Source organism: Orussus abietinus, unplaced genomic scaffold (genome assembly GCF_000612105.2).
Source record: "Orussus abietinus isolate OABI.00-Male unplaced genomic scaffold, Oabi_2.0 scaffold156, whole genome shotgun sequence".
Taxonomy (NCBI): Eukaryota; Metazoa; Arthropoda; class Insecta; order Hymenoptera; family Orussidae; genus Orussus; species Orussus abietinus.
In genome coordinates this window covers 14,546-34,040 of record NW_019394309.1, presented here as the reverse complement: position 1 = coordinate 34,040, position 19,495 = coordinate 14,546, and the positions used below count along the sequence as shown (strand labels likewise).

The 19,495-nt window shown below is 53.5% G+C and overlaps 1 protein-coding gene across 2 annotated transcripts; it reads right to left on the bottom strand.

The window, feature by feature from the left end:
• Window positions 1-127: 127 nt before the first annotated feature.
• LOC105695296 (unconventional myosin-VIIb) lies at window positions 128-19,271 on the bottom strand. Of its 2 annotated transcripts, XM_012416741.2 has the most exons (15): window positions 19,000-19,271; window positions 13,937-14,043; window positions 12,291-12,353; window positions 10,525-10,777; window positions 9,558-10,375; window positions 8,562-9,489; window positions 8,196-8,448; window positions 8,061-8,096; window positions 6,125-7,310; window positions 5,139-5,728; window positions 4,855-5,044; window positions 3,228-4,674; window positions 2,870-3,153; window positions 2,342-2,791; window positions 128-2,248 (listed from the first exon to the last, which is right to left on the bottom strand). In XM_012416741.2, the coding sequence occupies exons 1-15, from the start codon at window positions 19,013-19,015 to the stop codon at window positions 1,988-1,990; spliced, it is 6,882 nt and encodes a 2,293-aa protein (XP_012272164.1). In that variant the 5' UTR covers window positions 19,016-19,271; the 3' UTR covers window positions 128-1,987. The 2 variants fall into 2 exon arrangements, with proteins under 2 accessions (XP_012272164.1, XP_012272165.1); XM_012416742.2 differs by lacking the exon at window positions 8,061-8,096.
• Between the last annotated feature and the right edge of the window lie 224 nt (window positions 19,272-19,495).

Sequence of the window (19,495 nt, the reverse complement as noted above, 5' to 3'; positions counted from 1 at the left end):
TCCCTGATTTGTACGTGTCGCGTTTGTGCGTGTGTGGCGCTCGACCCCCACCCCCCGGTGTATCTGTGAGTGTGCGTGTCCATATGCGTGTGGGTGTACGAATATGTATGTATATATATACACGGAGCATTTTTCGTTTGATAATTACTCGGTAACCTCATCGATCGTCAAATAATTTACCTAGCCTACGTCGTGGATACAGCCTGGGGGACACGCGGGTCCGGATTTTCCGCGCGCGTTCTCCCGCGTAGCGGGAACGAGGTTTACGAGATTCAAAGCCAGGCGGGGATTCCGCTTTGGTTAGGACGCGTCGAGACGTTTCCACGCTCTCGGCGCCCTCTAGCCGACTAGGATTGCCCGTCTCTTTTGCGCGTTAAACTTTAGGGACAAGTCCGGAGACATGGGTCACCGGAATGGCCGGTGCGCGCGAATCCATCGCGCTCTTCTCTTATAGGTACATATATATATATATTTATTTATTTATATATATTACTATACTAGAGGTCCGAATCGGGAGTCGCGTGCCCTGATAACGCCTAGATGGGCCGAGGACATTCTACTTGGAAAGGAATCCACCTTTCCAGATATCGAGATTCGCGCGCGACGATTGGGGGCGACCGTTGGATTCTTCTAGATTCTTCTAGATTTCTCTAGGTTGTTCCATACGAAGCCGCGGATTTCAAACGGTAGAGGACGGTTTAAAATCCAGAACTTGGTGGTGAACAACTGTTGGATCGCTAGGGGGAAGTTCTTATAATTCGCCTTTCGTTCCGGTCGCGTGATGGATTAAATTAGCGCGACTTGTTGGCGTAACGCGAAGTCGTTAAGCGAGGTCATTGTTACCGGTTGATTGTACGAGAGGAATGTGCAGCCGCGACGCTTCTGAACGATCATTATTCGCGTCAAACCGAGGGCTGGTTTTCGATAGAAAGGAAAGGCTCGACGACAAAAAGTCTTAGGTACCTTCCTGCGATTCTACGGTAATCTAACGTGTAAGGATTGATTAACGCAGGGCACTTGTTGAGGACCTTCCCTGGCAGTGAGACAGATCTTACGATTCCCACTCCCGAGACTTAGCCGCCGACGCCGGTTACGCGGATTCCCCAAGACCGGGCGACGTTTCTCGCCGGAACATACTTTCGGAAATGGAAGGAGAGAGAAAACCGACCCGGTCGGTCGGCTACGTGCGTGCCCAATTTCCTAGACTACGTCGCAATTCTATATATATATACACGCGACCGCCGTGGTCCGAGGCGGATGACGCGAGGACCGTTGCAGCGACTTCGCGCGGTGCACTTGCTCGCGCACCGTGTCGAGGGCTTCGTACGGTGAGATCCCGTTTACATCGGTAGAATTAGTGGGTAACTACGGAGGTAGAATACGCACTATCCCATTACTAGCACGTAAACACCTTGAATGGCGAGAATATCACAGTACATGCGAAATAGTACCCTATTCTCCCCCTACCATGATCCTCATTCTACTCTACCGACGCTCTACTGGTGTAAACAGGTTTATCCAGGTAGAGTAGTCGGACAAAAACATGTATCTTTACCCTAGTCTCTCCTCCAAACTACCGTTCTTGGGCAGACGGTCGTCTACCAAGATTAGTAGTGGAGTAGATTCGAGAAAAATCCAGAAATGGAGTGTACTAGCCTACTGACTCCACCGATGTAAAAACAGGACTTTACGATATGGAAAGAGCTAAGATAACTAGACGAGTAAGAAAAAGAAAATGGCTCCCTTGGAAGCATGGCAGCGTAATCTGGCAGCCTCTTGGAGATGTGTAAAAAATGGCTGTAAACGGCTTCCCGCTTCCGCGGAATTGTCGGTGGCAGTGCGTCCTGTTGCTAGGTGTCGTTTAGGTCGTCTCTCGGCTTGGATTTGCGAACGGCAGGTGGTCGTTGCTGGTACTGCTTCGGTTTAACATGCTATTTGTCGGTCGGACCTCTCGATGCGAAGTCGGGCGCAAAATGGCGGCTCGACTTTAACTAGCTTGGGAATGGATGACCGGTGCTCCTCTGTGGAGAACCGACGTCGGTCTGGATTTACGAACAGCGGGTGCCTGCTGTTGCTGGTACTGCTGCTGTTGCTGCTGTTGGATGTGCTGTTGTTGGTGCAGCGGCTGTTGTTGGTACTGCTGTTGTCTGTCGACGTGTTGTCCGATCATGGAGTCCCTCTTCGGTACCTCCGGGGGCGACTGCAGCACTTCCGTGTATTCGCGAATCAAATTCGCTATCTGGTAAGCCTAGGGGAGAGAGAGAGTACACTAATTACCGTGAAGACGATTGAGAAAGAGCGGAAGACACGTAAAAAACATGAAAGAGTTAATCCGACTCACCTGTGAGGTCGTGAGAATCACCTTGCTCTGCTTCTTGTCAGTGCCGGTGATAATCATGAGGCAGTTCTGCGCAGGGTTGTAGGTGAGGATGCTGCTGTACTCGTAGGTGCAGAGGGCATTCCTGGAGCGGTGCTCCAGGAGGTGGAGTCCCTGCTGGTCAACGGCGAGCCACAGGACCCTGGGCCAGTTCGATGTGAAGGACTGCATCACGTCGAAGATAGTCGACTTGTGGAGCGGCCACGACTGGATCAGGTTGAGGAAGGCCTTCTTGGCTTCTGGCTGGGTCATCCCTCGCAAGGACTGGTGATGCTGAAGAACCCCTTCGACGCAGAGACTCGGCACGAGGCGCGAAGGGAGGCAATGACTAGCTATGGCTCTGTACTCCTGGCCTCCGGTCAGTTCCTGGCAATCACCTAGCTCCAGCTGGGCCTGCAGGGCGGTCAGCATCACCTGGAAAGGATTTCCCCATAAGAATTCGACCACGAGGCTCAAGATTCCTCCTCCTTCACATCCAGAACGTGTACTCACAGCCTCCTTCTCGGTAATGGGGAACCTGTCCGCGCGGAGGTCGTGCAAGACCTGGTGGTAGAGGAGCTCCTTCTCTACAGGGTCGTCCAGGTTCATATACCGGTCGAGAAAGAGGTGTTTCTTGAAGAGGAACAGGTGGTGAGCGTGTTTCCGCTGAGACTGCTGGTTCTGCTGGGTGGCACTGGCGGTTCTATAACGCTCCCACTTGGACATGACGTCCGCGATCTTCTCTTCGGGTAACAGAGACCTTTCCGAGGACCCCAACACCTCGTAGACCGCGTAACCTAGAAGACAGAATTTAATCAGCAAGGATTAACGGGAAGAAATCAGAATTCGGTCAGGATTCTACAATACTCACCCATGGCACACTTTTCAAGACCTATCTTGGCCTTGATGATCTCCATGACGTCCGTCGCCGTGGCCGAGGGGTGGAACTCAACGGCGTGGTACTGGCCGTCCATGAAGTGGAATCTCGCGTAAATGGGCCTACGGTTGATAGTGCACATGATCTCCTCTCGGCTAGGCGGCAGCTGCCGCCTCCTGGTGTTCTGGGTCCTGTAGAGGCACTTCTCCGCGAACCTCGCGTACTTGCCCTCCTCCGTGACGTAGTCCGTCGCGCACCTCTTCAGATGGGCGATCAAGTACTTCCGGATGATCTTCTGGGGTGGCAGGATGACGGAGCAGGCCAGCGAGAGGAAGGCCCAGTGCCTCAGGTTGACCCGGCTGTTGGGATCGGGATGGTCGGTGGTTTGCTTGATCAGCTGCAGGTACAGCTCTCCGAGAAGGGTTTCCTTGCGCATGCAGCGGTCCATGATCGTCTGGATCAGGTTAACGTGCTCGTCCTCGACGCGCCTGACGGTGTCGCCATTCTGGCCGAGGCCAGCGTAGGTCAGGATCAGTTGGAAGACCGAGAGCGCACCTTGCTCCTCTAAGTCTGGCAGCCTGGTCAGACTCTGGGGTATGGCCTGCCTACTGAATGCCCAGTACGCGTACGAGAAGCCCTTGTAGGTCTCCCCATGGTCGGTGGCGGTCCCGTGCTCCTGCCGCAGTTTCTCGATCCTGTGCTTGGACAGCCTGCGCAGGGTATTCCTCAGGAACCCACCGCCGGTGTCCTGCGGTTTCCTCAGGGCCTCCGAGTCGACCAGGGTTCGCCTGCAGTTCACCAGGTTGTGGTAGAGCCTGACCCTGTCCTCGTTGGTGATGCCCTTCAGCTTCTTCACCGGGGCCTCGTTTTCTGTTATCCAACCGGCCAGGGCCGGACAGTAGCTCACGATCAGGCTGCCGATCTCGTTCTTCTGCGGCGTCTCGAAGACGAAGCACTTGTGCGAGCTGTCCGGGTTGTGCCTCAGCAGGGACAGCGTGATGAAGGAGTCGCTCGGGTCGAGCATTATGCTCTCGACGTCTTGGTACCGATACTCAGACAGTACGAACTTGTCGTCCGGCTTGATCAGCATCAAACCGTCACAGTTGATGCCAAGCACCAACTGGTTGCCGTACGACCAATATCCCCTATAGGTCACGTTGAACATCGTCGTGCCGTACAGCGGATACTGCATCACGCAGGATAGGTAGAGGACCTTTGCCGTCAGCTCGGAACGACCGGCACCGTACTGTCTGTGAGCTTGCGCAATTATCGGTACCCAGACGTCGTCTCCTCGAGCCCGACTGATGCGGTACGGCAGGAAACTGTCGACCTCGCTGTAGTAGTCCAATCGGTCGTTGTCCTTGGGGTCGCCCAACGCCACTTGAGCCTGAAGACCAGCCAACTGAAGCGCCACCTTCTCCGACACCGGGAAGTCGTCGCACTAAAAGACCACCGATCACATCATCACTCCACTTCTACTTCTCTATACTTAAAAAGAAAAAAAAGAGAGAGAGAGAGAGATTCATTGAACCATAATGAACTATTTCTCTGGTTCAATGGCAAACTCTTTTTTTTTTTGTGTACCCGATACTAACCTGCTAACAAATAAAAATTCCCATACCTTTACCACATTGTACACCGCCTGCGCGTACAGCATGTTGACCTCGACCGGGTCCTGCGACATCTCTCGGGTGTTCCTGAAGAGTCGGCGCTTGAAGACGAAGCGGTTCTCCCCGCTGCCTAGGGTTGGATTGTTGCCTCTCCTCAGAGTCGAGAACGTAGATTGGGATGTGTTCAGCTTGCACTGTTTCCTGAGGGGGAAGAATATGAAAAGCCATAGAGAACCATCGTTAGAAAAAAAAAATGGATCCTTAGCAAAGGACAGCATTGTTAAAAGAGCTTTACATTTCCCAGGCGGCGATCACGTCGTAGAGGTAGTCGTGGGCCCTGACGTGTTCCTCGCCATCGGGTCTGCTCTGGTAGATCGCCCAACCCTCGAGGGACCTAAGGCCAAGTTTTTCAGCGAGTTTCGCGGCAGCATCGGCAGCAGTGTCGGTCGGATGCACGTCTATGGCCTTCGTCCTTCCATCCAGGAAGAAGAACCTGCAGACGATGGTTCCCAGCCTGCGCATGGCCGCGATCTCGACGGTCGACGGTGGATATTGTCGACAAGAAACCTTCGTGTTCTTGCAATTGTCGGCGCACCACTGGACGTACTGTCGGAGCTTGCCCTCCAGGGCGAGGTTCTTCCTCAGGAAGGAGACGAAATACTTGTAGAGGAGCTTGCTGGGCTGGAAGGCGACTATCGCCAAGCAAAGGAGCAACCAGACCCTCTCGGCCCACTCGATGTTGGGGTTGTTGGTCGCCTGGCGCATGCACTGGACCAAGATCTCGTCCCTGAGCTCTTCCCTCTCGATGCCGTACCCAATTATGCTCTGGATAGTCGCGATCTCCTGGTCTTGCTTCGTCTCGCCTCGAAGATACTTGCACAGATCCTGAAAAGACCAACGCGAGTCAGCTCCTGTAATTCTCCTAACGCACGGCGTGAAAATGACGTCAAACAAGTTTCTTTAATTCAGCTTATCTTCAAACTATGTGTACCAAATCGTTTGAGATTTATCCACGTGTATACGAACGCCCTGATGGAAGGTCTCGTCATCCATGAAATTTCATTTTTTATACAAAAACTATAAATCGTTCATAAACGAATTTAGAAAAAAATACAATTACATGGGTGTAAGACCTTCCCTAGGGCCACCACGTCCACGAGGTAAAACGACAACCGATTCGATACTCCCGGTTTGAAGAGGAATTTCATAAACTAAACCCTTCAGCCGCTACTTTCCAATCGCTGTAAAATGACGATCTGGACAATTATTTCTACGACTCACCCTGAAGACGGAGCACGCCACGTTAACATTATCCGGGTCGTACATGTGGATGTGCGAGTTTGGGATGCTGCTCCCCTTATAATATGTGACCATCTCGTACTTGGGAATGTACTCGACGCTTTTACCTCGCGACTTGCGAGTCAGCGTGGCCATTATGGTGCCCTCGGGAGACCTCTCGTGACTGTTGAAATAGTTCTGAGCGAACTCGACAATATCATGATACGTGGTCTCGTTCTCGGGCAGCTCCTTCTTCTCCTCGAGCTCCTGGAGCTTCCGTTCGACCCTGAACTTCCTGCGCTGTTCGCGTTCCTGGGGCTGTTGTTGCTGGAGGGACTGCTGTTGCTCCTCTTCCGAGTACCTCTGTTGATGAAGCCACTGATCCTGGGGTTGTTGATGTCGTTGCTGCTGCTGTTGCTGCTGAGGCTGTGTCGGTGGTTGGTGCAGCGGTTGTTGCTGCTGCTGCTGCTGTGACAGGTCCTGCTGTAACGGCTGCATTTCCTGCTGCGGTAGAGCAGCTTGTTGATGGGGATGATAATGTCCATTCTGGTGTAGCATGTCCGGTCTCGCGGAAGGTGGACTCGTCGCTGCCGGCTCTTTCATGATTTTGGTCACGGGAACCGGTAACGGCGAGGTACAGCGGTCGGTTCCATTCACCAGTTGGCCAGTGGCAGTCCCGTTGACGAGGATTGGACTTCCTGGACCGTTCTCATCTCTCGGCAACACAGACTCGTAGATGGGCTCGCCAGCATCTGTGCCAGAGTCCTCGGAGAAGACCAAACCGAAAGCGAAGGGTGGTGGAGGAGGTGGTGGCGGCGGAGGTGGAGGCTCGGTTGGCTCCGGTAGACTCGGCTGGCCGAGTTTTCCAGAACCTCCAGCCGTGGTCCTGGGTTGCTGCTGTTGCTGGACACCTTCCGGACCCTCTGCGCTCGCGCGTCTCACGTCGGCCCGCGAGTTCAGCTCGAGCTCCTGCTGGATCACCGTCTCCAGCTCGACGTCCAGATCCTCGACCAACTCGTCCATCCTTTCGCCGATCTCCTCGATGATCTGGTTGCTCTTGGTCGACTGCACGTCCGATAGGAAAGAGAATAAGTTGTCCAGGTCGACCGACTGCAGCTCAGTCGTGGCCATCTTCGAGTTGAGCTGCTCGGCCATCTGGGATAGGGCAGCAATCTCCTCCTGCGCCTTCCTGCAGAGAAAAGAGGATTAAACATGAAACTCTTTCCTACCCTGAAGACACTTAAGGCGATGCGACAGAGGTCTCTGAGGAGTCAATCGTTAATGAAGCTTTTCTTTGAAATGGGCGTACCGGATCATTTTACACTTTACAGCGAGAATATAGAAGCTACAAGGAAGGTCCTTACAACCATAAAATTTCAATATTTTCAACATTTGTTTATAGACATTTTTATAATTTTTTATAAAAAATAAAATTACAAGGGTATTAGGATCATTGTGATAGCCCCCATATTCACATTGTACGGTTTGAAATGATTCGGTGCACCCAGTTCGACGAAAAGTTTCATAAACGAGACCTCTTTGCCGCCACTGTCGCATCATCTTAATCATTTAACTTAATCGGCCCATCGAAAGCGATTGATCGGACTTGCGCTCGCGAACACACGTCTAGTTATGAATCATAGTACCGCAAAACCGCAGGCGCGAGCCCGACTCAAAAGGTACAGAGCGGTAAAAGAGGAGCGCCAAAGGCCGCCGTGGTATCAGCGAAATCAGAGAAACTCGAGATATACATTTCATATGGTCAGTAATTCCGTTCAAATTTGCCAAGAGGTAGTACTCGAGTAACACGAGGACGCATGGACACACCTAGAGATTTTCTTTTATAAACTTCGCGCAACCTTCAAAGCGGCTCGCGGCTTGGTCGGCGCTCCTCGGTCGCCCTTGCAGATTTTATTTTAATGCCTCCACTCCCACTTACCCAGGTTCCATTCCAACGATACCGTTGTACTGGCCGCTACAATGCACAAACCAACAGATCTCGTTACCACAGGATCCGTCAGATGAACATCTACTACGAAACGGATAGACTCACGGTCGAGACAAAGACTCTTACCTCTGGCTCTCCTCCAACGCCTTTTTGTCCTCCATCAGTCGTCGCTCTTCCTCCATTCGCTCTCGTTTTCGCATCTCCTCGTCAACTCGCCTCATCTCGCGGAGCGCCGCCGCCACCTCCCTCGCGAAGACTCCCCGCAGATGGGACTGGATCACGATCGCTGCCCTGCGCTTCCTGATGAACATGATCCGCAGCTTCCAGCCGCGGTACGCATGCTGGACCGTCAGCGCAGCCTCTCTGACTCGCCGGTATTCTAGACATTCGAGGCATGGAAAGAATGAGATGAAAGGGAATATAATGAAGTCGCTATTACCGACTTCACCTTCAAGTACTGGAAGTCAAAGAATAATTCCTCGATGCACGAACCTCTTCTAACTACGTAAGCGCGCCACGTCTTCTGCACGACGATGGCACCCTCGTTGACGACGCGATTTCTAGAATCTTCCAAGGGCTCGTGGACGTAGCTCCTGAGGAAGACTTTGGTGCGGCCAATCTGCCACTCTGTCTCAGGAATGCCACGAGTAGCTATCAGGGACTGGACCGTCTCTCGCTCGTCAGGGTGGTCCCGCAACTTCGAAGGTGTTTTTCCTTCGAGACACCGGTACCTGGTGATGAAGTCTCTGAAGGACATGTGCACAGGGAAGCCCTCTTTCCGTATGCGGATGATGTCCAGCATGCCGAGGTACTTGAGCTGGTCCAGGACGAGCTTCTCGTCGTAGTGGTTCGCGACCTTGTCCACGTTGGGCTTGATGCACCTGGCGTACCAGGGTGTAGTGGCTTGGAGGACGTCCACCAGAGCTTGGAGCTGGTGTCGGAAGGAGTCGCAGAGGGTGGGCTTGCCCTTGGAGGTGCCCCTGGACATCGTGGAAGTCGCTACCGTGGTAGCCCCGACGACTGGGACGCGGCCCACCGTGGCGCCCAGCAGATCCTGGTAGGCTGTGATCTCTTGAACGAACTCATTGGTGCTCCTCGACATGAAGTCGAAGAAGACGTCCTGCTGGACGTCCCGGTTCTTGTCGACGAAGCCCTGGACAGCGTAGGTCACGCATCCAGCATAATGCCTTAGACCGAACTCCTTCTCCCAGTTGCGTCGATCGTCACCCTTAACATAGCAGGGATGACCCTCGAACTCTGCGTGCAGGTTCGTCAGGTACGCCAGGTCGGAGCCCTTAGGCATGTGGCACTGCTCGGTCAGCAGTTTCAGTACACAGCGAGGCGGCTTCTCAATCAGCTCCAGACACGAGGTGTTGTCCGTGAAGGTGATGTGGGAGTACTGGATCTCCTCCTGGTGGTACTGAGAAGGAAGGACTCGTTCAGCCTCGTCTATTCGCTACCTATAAGGAAGCACCTGGTGATACTTACGAGCTCCTGTTCAAGGGCGAAGACGTAGTGGTTAAAGAACTTGTGCAGCTTCTCGTTGGTGTAATTGATGCAAAGCTGTTCGAAGCTGTTGACCGCAAAATTCTCGAACCCGAAAATGTCCAGGACTCCGAGGAACCTGGACATATCCTGGCCGGGGTTGGTGCAGTTGTTGATGTGGTTGATGAGCCAGGCGAAGGTCCTCGAGTAGAGAGCCTTGGACATCGCATGGCGGTTCTCTCTGGCCTCTTGGACCTTGAGGGGGATCTCGGTGATGTTGCCGCGGACGTTGATCTGCCGAACGAGCAGGACCGTTGTGACGTCCCCGGATTGGAGACCCAGAAGAGAGGCGACCCTCTCGACGATCTCGTCGTCTCCTTGGGCTAGTTCGCACCTCTCCCCGTCGACGTCCGCAAATGTCAGATTCCCTAGCCAGAGGATCGCGGAGAGCACCCGGAAGATACCCTCGGACATCTCCGGGGGCACCTGGAGAACGTTGAAGGCCAACCTCAGGGCGTCTAATCTCTTGGAGCCGGACACCCCATCTGGTTTCGCGCTGCCCGATTGGTTCAGGTAACTGTAGTGGCCAGCTGGCATCAGCTGGTACCTGTCGGCGAACTCCTTGTCCCTGGTGCCGGCCTCCACCAGCTGGTAGAACACGTGGTAGTTCCTCTCGCCAGGGCTCTGGAACGTGATCCTGCTCTGCTCCAGCAGGTAGTCCTGGATGATGCATCCCTTGATCATCCATTTACTGTCGAAGCAGACCTGCATGAACTTCCCAAACCGGGAGCTGTTGTCGTTGCGCACCGTCTTCGCGTTACCTGTTTCAACCGGGACAATTAATTGACGTACTATTCGAATTAACAAAATATATCTCAGGTACTATTCAAAAAAATATTTCTTTGATTCAGTGGATTTTCTATTTTTCCCCAGTGTAGGGTAATCACGGGAGAAAGAAAGGAGATTCTACCAAAGGCTTCCAGGATCGTGTTAGCCTCCAGGATTTGCTGTTCCACCCAGGTGTCGACGTTGCTCGTCACCGAGCACAGGTACTGCAGGATGAACTTGGTGGTCTCGGTCTTCCCGGCGCCGCTCTCTCCGGATATCACGCAGGATTGATTGGAGTCGGTATCCCTGAGAGACCGATATGCAGCTTCGGCGAGGGCGAAGACATGCGGCTCCAGGGCGCCCATCTTCTGTCCGTGGTACCGGTTCACGAAGTCCTGCGAATTTCCGAGAAAGCACCATAAATTTAAATTAAGGACCTCCATAATCGTACGTTAAAGTACCGAATTATTCGGTGCCCTCGGTTTAATGAAAAGTCCTATAAATATTTTGACGTTTTGGAACACATAGAATGACGCTTTCGTATCACGAGGATGTAAGTGTGGCATCTACGAGATCAATCGCTTTTCTCCGAGCAGGGTGCACCGATTCCTCTCAGGCTTAACAACGTGAAATGTGGAGGCTACAAGGAAAACTCTGACACCTACGAAATGTCATTTTTTGTAAGAAAAAAAAAATATCCATAAACAAGTTTCTAAAAGATTGACGTTTCATGGGTGTCAGGACTTCTCTCGTAGCCTTCGTATTTACATTGTAAAGCTCGAAACGATTCGTTACACCTAGCTCGATGAAAACGTTTCATAAACGGGACCTCTTAGAGGCCGCATTCACATCACCTTAATAAAAGACAACGAGGCCCTGTTCGCCATCGAGTGTTGCGCCCCACGTGGCGTCGTCGCTCGCGATAGGAAAACTCGCAGCTGCGGAGCTAGCCCTCGTAATTCTGAAACGCGTGGCGTATAAAAACCCCCAAGGTCCCGAGAGCGCAGTCGGCGCCGTTTACTATTCCGACGCGGCCGTTTCCGGCGGCCGTCGATCGGCCGGAAGCGGACTTTTAAAGACGCGATCGTAACCGCGCTCGCCGGTCGCAGGGTCTTTATGCCGGTGTCACACGACGCGTTTCTGCAAGACCTCCGAGGACGATCCGGTTGACAGGAATGGTGACAACGCCTGTATACAAACGGAACGCGTCACCCAGTGCGTTTTTGCCGCGTCCACCGCGTCCAGCTACGCAAAACGGAAGTCTGCCTCGAAGAAAACTGGGAGTCGGCGATCCTGAAAAAAACGCACGGTGTGACCCTGGCAGTGATCCGGTTCCGAGTAGCAGGATACGGTGGGTGCGGCGAAAACGCAAAGTGCGAACACAGTCGATGGCACCTGTTTCGCTCGACTGGAGCGTTTTCGCTGGTGCTGCAAAAATGCATAACATGACACCGGTCTTAGAGGTTCTGCACGTAGACAGAGAAAAAAGGACGCTTGCACGGTTAACATGAGAAGTCGCTGATACAGTTTACCTCGTACTGAAGTGATATCTGCGCAAACGGCAAAAATCGTTACAATGGCATCGAATAAAATCCTTGAAGAAAACGCTTGCCGAATTAGCAAAGGATTTCACAGCAACGGCTGAGAACATATCGTTAAACAGCTTCTCGTCGCTGGATAAGAATGTCCCAACTATGAACGGAATTTTCATGTTTCCCCGGTGAAGCGATTAGATTATTTTTCTTTCTTTTTTTTTTTCCTTTCGCGTCGTCTGTACAAGAAAAACGCATCCGGGGTAAATAAAGTGTCACCGGTCTATTTTCAAGTGTTTAGATTATAGCCGAAGCCGAGTAAAATTTCTCGGTAGTTTCCGCGGGAAGACGCGGGGGTCAGAGCGCGTATACGTACCATCGTGTAGCAGTCCACTTCTTTGTAGGGGTTCACCGCCACCAGGATGGAGCCCGTATAGGTCTGCGAGTGCCATTTCAGTCAAGGAATCATCCCGCGTGCCGGTTGCGCTCAAGCATGGGGGGGGGGGCGGCAGGGAAGGCCCGAGGGAAACCCCGCTAAACACCCCTTGCCGGGCGACGAGGGTCGGGGACGATGCGTAGCGCTTGCATTTAGGGCAGTCGAAGGGAAGGCCTCGGAGCGAGAGAGAGAGAAAGAGAGACGGGGAGTCCCAGGGAGAAGCCGAAAAAGCGAGAAAGAGAGACGGAGCGATGAGTCACGCGAGCGTAGTCTCGTCTGTGTGCGCGCGACAGAGAGAGATCGATACCCCGCGACGCGCTCGGAGCTCCAGCGCGTCGACTGCTCCTTCCGCCGCGAGGCCCGCATCTTCGCGACCACCTGGCGCGACCCCCGACCCCCACCCACCTGGCACGTCCCCGCTTGATATCTTGCACGACCTAATTTTCCCGCATCTTTGGACCCGTAACGCGGGTCTCGTATTTTCGCGCTCACCTGGTGCGACCCGCGACCTGCGACCCGAGGGACCACCTGACATGACCTAAGACACCCTGCTTAATATTATCCGCGTCTTAATTCTCCCACATCGTCGGACCCGTAACGCGCGACGCGGGTCTGGCATTTTCGCGTTCACCTGGCGCGACCCGCGACCGACGGTCCCCGTTTACCTGGCGAGCCCCTGCTCGACATCTTTCACGGTCTAATTTTCCCGCATCTTTATGTCTATGTGCCACGACCCATAATCCGCAACGCGGATCTCGCATTTTCGCGCCTGGCGCGACCTGTTACCTGAGACTCAAGAGATCACCTGCTGCAACCGACGATCCCTGCCTGTCTGGCGAGTGTCCGGCGGACATCCTCCGCAACTTCAATTCTCCCGCATCTTCGATTCCACCTGGTGTGACCCGTGACCGGCGACCCGAGGCATCCCCTGGTGCGATGACCTCCACCCACTTATCGAGCCCCCATCCGTGCCCTAATTTTCCCGCATCTTCGCGTCTACCTGTCGCGACGGCGCGACCCGCGTCCCTAGGGACCACCTGGTGCGTCGACCCCCGCCCACCTGTCAAGTCCCCCCGACCGACATTTCCCGCGGCCTAATTTTCCCGCATCGCCGCTCCCGCAAACGGGTTACTGGTCTCTCTCTCTCTCTCTCCCTCTTCCCTCGTTACCTCTTTCCCTCCTTCCCTCTTTTCCGCGCCGCACCCCTCGAGTCGTCGACCCACCACGCCGACCGGAGGCGCCTGAAAGCCGGAGGAGCGTCCTCTTCCTCGAAAGCAATCCAACCTGGCTAAGGGCGCTTCGCGCCCCGAGGGGTTAACGAGAGCCCCGCGACCCCCCTCCTCCCGCCCCCGCCCCCGTGACCCGCTAAGCGGCGCACCCCTCCGTCCCATTGCTCGATTACTCGATTACGCGAATCCCTTCTCCGGATATTTCCTGAGGATATCTCTGATTCTGGCCGATCTATACGTCCGACCAAAGATACGCGCCGATCGCTCCTCGATTTTCTATAAATATCCCCCCTTGGGGGTGGCCGACGGGTTACCCGGGGTGCAGGGCGATGAACGCGGTCTCTTGGAAAAGGATACGTATATCTGGTCCCGGTCGTAGCGGACCTGCAGGTTGCGGTTGATGCCCGTCTCGTCGATGTCGCTGATGACCGTCATGTCGGGCACGCCGCACTCGGGGCTGGTACCTGAAAGGAGAAACGTCGCGGTTTAGTCGCGCCCGATCGCAGGTGGCACGCGCCAGCACCTGCGCGGTCGCCACCTGTTCGAGGGGCCCGCCTCGAGAAGGCCCAGGAGGTGCGACCTTCGATTTCAGATCCCGGATGATCGCCTCGAATTTTGCCCTCGCGTTAAATCCGCGATCGTCATCCGACTCAAAATTCGGAGATCATAAGCAACCACGAAGGGAGCGCACGGAAAAAAAAAAAAAGAATTTAATATTCGTACCATTAGCAAAGGAGAGCATTGCCGATAATGTTTTCCTCCAGAAATCCTGAAATAATCATCGACCCCGATAGTCGCGCGTCCAAAGACATTAACCTTCGAATTGGGCTTTAAAAATGCGCGACCTCCCTTATCTCGACCCTACCTCTTTTCTCCTCATTTTACCAATTTTTTTATCCCTATATCCGCCCTCGACTCCAAAAATCTGAAATCATCCTCGATCCTTAGGCTCTCGAAGTCGCGCATTCGACTTTGAAGTTAACCCGCGAGTCGCGCTTTATAAAATTGCTCGACCCCCCTCATCTCGACCCTGCTTATCGCGCGAGTCGAATCTCCGAGCGTTTCCGGACGGCGAAGGTCCCGGGGCCCCGCCTACGAGGCTCGACAAGATCCGCGACTCGCGGACGCGGAATCCGCTCACGAGCAAAAACGCGACGAATCGGCGCGACCGTGATAAAGGGACCTAGGGACATCCCACGGACCCGATTCACGAGTTCGTAAAAAATTTCTTTCGCATACGAATAGATATGCATGAAAAATTTCGCACTGTTACGAAGTCGCGTCATTGGTCAGCGTTTGAATGTCGTATACGAAATTCTCAATTTCACCTACGAAAGTTGATCGAACGAACTCGGGAATCGAGTCCGTGATTCTCGAGTTCGTAAAAAATTTTTTCCATATACGAATAGATACGCATAAAAAATTTTGCAATGTTGCGAAGTCGCGTCAATGGTCAACATTTGAAAGTCGTATACGTAACTGTCAATTTCGCATGGGAATGTTGATCGAACGAACTCGAGAATCGAGTCCCTGATTTTGCGAGTTCGTACGGATTTTTTTCGCATACGCATAGACACGCATGAATGATTTCGCATTGTGCCGATGTCAGGTCACATGTCAACGTTTGAAAGTCATATACCAAATTGTCAATTTCGCCTGCGAAAGTTGATCGAATGTCAATAGGAATTAGTTTCGCGTGCGAATGAATACGCATGATAAAATTTCTCATTGCTGCAAGATCGCGTAATTGGTCAACGTTTACGAGTCGTATACCAAATTGTCAATTTCGCCTTGCGAAAGTTGACCGAATGAACTTCAGAGTAGGGCCCCAGAAGAGAACGGCAGGGCCACCTCGCGAGGCGCTACGCGGTGCCTCTCTCGATCGATCCTCGTGCGGACCCGACCCGGGTTCGAAGGACCGAAAGGGGCCGGTGACCGCTCTTTTTCATCCCGAGAGCGGGATAAAAGAGCGCCGATGCCTCTTCGCGTCCAGAATCCGGCCACGTAGCCGAGCGGCGCTCCCTCGTTATCGACGACACCACTCGGGGCATTTTCGAGCGCAAAGTGCCGACTCGTGCCGAATTACCGAACCCCTGGATTTCATTCCCATCCCCATCGCTAGAAATTCGTCTCTATCGTACGAGTTAACATTTAACAGTTTGAAGAAATGTTTTATAAATACATTGACGTTTAACACGTATAGAATGACCCTATCGAGACACCTTAAATCTAAGCAGGGATTAATTGCAACGATTTATCGTTATCCATGGGCATAGTTATTTTCAACTGAATCCATTTTCTCCGTTGATGTTCATGTCGGTCGAAAATCGAAGCCCTAAGACGGCCCACGTACCCGGAATTCCTCGAGGTCCGGCTCGATTTTCCTCGCCCCCTCGGTTTTCCATCGTTAACGGGGACTCATCGGAGAGTACCTGGTCACCTGAGAAATCGAGGTGCCGTAGCGTCACCGGGCCTGCATTCCGGGACGACTCGTTGTCCCGTGACTGGCCGTGATTCACCCCGACCTAACGAGTCCCGGACTCGCCGGAAGGGAATGGGCCTCGGGTGCCTTTTAGAGGCCCTTTCCGGCACTCCGGAGTTCCGGCACTCTCGGGGTTCCCCCGTCCCTTGCAAAGTGTCGTTAATGGTCGTCTTAGTGCACAGAGTAATGCAGACGTGTACCGTGCACTGAGAAAACAGTATTAAATGTTACCACGCGAGCTGTTAAACAACTGCCAGTCCCTGAAAAGGACAACTACGCTTCGCAAAATTGCGATTGGCAATATTGTCCTGTCTTTCCGCAGTCCTACATCATGTCCCGGACACACAGGGAAAAAGAATTGTTTCATTGAACAAAATCGTTCGATTGTATTCGATTCACTTCAGAGAACGTTTCGGAGGATTTACTCCAATTCTGGTACACTTGACCAAACTCGTTTACCCCAAACGACTCAAGTTTTTACGTTAAAAATCTTAATTGTTAATTTTAAAAAGTCTCAGCCAATAAACCGAATAATTTTCTGTTAGTTGGGACTGGCAGCTAGTTTGTACTACGTTTTCGCAATGTAGTAATGTAAAGGTACGGCGGAAGTAGCAGACAAATTGGCTGTACAACGGAGGAGACCCCCCGCGAATCGGTCGTACGGTACAGACCAGAGACGAATGCCGATTCGAAATTGAAAAAGAATATGAAATGCAATTGCATTTCTCAAAGTTACGATTCCTAATGTTATACATTGTTTTGCAGTTATGCACCATATTCCTTTTAGGGACTGCGTTTAGTTAAGGTCTACGATTTCTCAGGGTGGTAGCGCAACGTTAGAGTGGAGGTGATGCAGAAATTTGCGGTGCAGCGTAGAAGGCCCCCCGGAAATCGTTGGCGCAACACAAGCTAAAGGTGAGTTCCCGATTGGTCGTTGAATTCGCTCGGTGACGCGTTTGACAAGAAAGTTTGTAGGTTGACAACTTTTTCCCTCTACCCATTACCATTACCAGCCGCACGACCGAGCCATAAAAGCTCAAATTGGAATCCACGTTGCAAACTTCCACCCCAGTGCACTACCCGTGCACTACCCCTGCACTAAGTCGATCATGAATGATACTTAAGGCGACGTGAAAGTGGCTTCCGAGTGGTCTCGTTTACGAGACATTTCTCCGAACCGCGTACGCCGAATCATTTAAGATTCCACCACAGAGGCCTTAAGAAAAGCCCCAACATTTATGAAATTTCATATTTTAAATCGTTTCTATAGGCAATTTTTGTTTGCATTAAAAATAAAATGGGTTTAACACGTTGACTGCCACGTCACCCATATTCGGGTGACATAGCAGTCAAATAAAATGCGCATGGCAGTCAACGTGTTAATAGGTGTCGGGATCTTCCTCGGGGCCTCCATATTCACGCGATGAAAATTCCAGGAATTCGGTAGACCCAGTTCGGAGAAAAGGGTGATCTCACCCCTCAGAGGCCACTTTCGCATCGCCATAATGCCGAGTCCTCCCGAGCGCGTCGGGTGGCACACTGAGCGCGGCGCGTCACCGCATCGGGGATGAAAAAAAAAAACTAAATGAAATCCAAGAGCATCGCGGCGGAAGTGACGCGCGTGATTAAGCGCAGTTCCGTCTACTTTTCCATCCTCGACGCGTCGACCCGCCGCACTCAGTGAGACGCCTTGGTAACGGAGTAATACCCCGGGTTTCTCTATGAATCACCGGGCGCCGAGACGATTATGCAAACCCTCGTCGGTCGTTATCCCGAAAACGGCACGCAAAGGGGTCCTTCGACATCGAGACGCCATTTTTCGATTTCTCGATTCGCCATGGCGCCGAGTCGAACGCATCCACGCCTTGGTACCGTGCTGTACTTCTATCGCAAGTACACGGGGTCGAAACGCAAAGCGAAGCCGGTGATAACCCTTAACTCGGCGGTCGACATAACCCGAGCACTAAATCTTTATCGCGAGCGTGCCCCGTTAGGATCAATAACCGGATTTAAAAGGACCCCCTACATAGAACGCGAGAACGGACTGTCGATTCCTCCGCGAGTCCTTTTTCCGCTCCCGAGAAGAGAATCCCAATGAATTTCATAACTCTATAAACAATTCTGAGTTTCATCCGAGAGGGGTCGGGAGCACCCCTAGACGGGGGCGGGGCCGTCGTTCCCAAACCCAGTTCCAAGCTTCCATCTTTCGTCCCACTCGCGGAAAACGATCTCCATGGAACGAGATAACGAGATAAGGAAATCCCCCTTGCGCGACTAGCGAGCGAAACCGGAAGAGAGGCGGGTCGCCGCGGTCGATTCGCGCGGCGTCGCCAGTTTCCGGAGAGGAAGCCTCTTATCGGGGCACGCCGCACGTCGGCCTCGCCGGAGTAATTCGCGCGGGAGGCCCGACACTCGGAATCCAAGACCTCCGCCCCGGTCTCCGTGTTCGAGTTCCTCGAAATCCCCGACGCGCCATCGAAAGTGCTTGCTCCGCCGCCTGAAGCACCCTGACGATAAGATAGGGATTATTTCGGAGCGGCCGCACCTTGGGCACCACGTGCTCGTCCCTGCGACGAGTGCACCAAATCCGGGAGGACGTAAGCCGAACCACCTGGGGTATTTCTCGACGAACGAAAAAGACTTAAAAAAAAAAAAAAATGTCAGGCGAGATTGTTTATAGCTGTATAGAGGGGGTGGCACCCTCTTCTACAAGGGTGTGACGTTATTCCCCGTTGTCGGTGCATTCGGAGGAAAGGGAAGGATGGGAGTGTTTATATCGCGGATTACGTTATCGGTGGGTCTTCGGGAAGGGGGAGGTGGGTCTCTTTCGAGGGGCGACGCAATTGCGCGTCGCAAGGTCTACCTGGGCTACCTGGGCGAGCGAGCGAGTCGCCCCCTCGACCCGTGCGCGTCGGTCCGCTCGGCGCGTCTCTCTTACCCTGAGGGACGACCATGATGCCTGACGCGGTCCGCGCGGTCGGCGCGGTCGGCGCGGCTCCGGTAGGTTCGGGGGTTCGTAGCGACCCTGGAGCCCGGTGGGCAGCGAGCGGGGTGTCGCGCCACCTCCGGTTAGCTCGCGTAATATGACTCGGTTATTATGGCGCGTCGCGTCCAGCGGAGGCCGAGGTCGAGGCCGAGACCCGGGCCATTGCCCCGTGCGCGCGCGGGCACGGACGACGAGGACGGGGGTGCGCGCACCCCCAGCAGCACTCTCAACGATCGTCACTCCGCGCGGCCTACAGAGGCCCTCGTCGGCCTATGGTTGCCACCCGACTGCTCGCACCAACCAGCGCGAGCCGGAGCCCCGCCGCACTGCCCGAGCTCGGCCGAGGTTCCCCGAGGGCGCCCGAGCGCGCCCGAGTCGCTCGAACTCACCCCTCCGAGCGGCGCGACGCATGGCCCTCTGCAGTACCGATGAGGTGCTCGACCCGAGC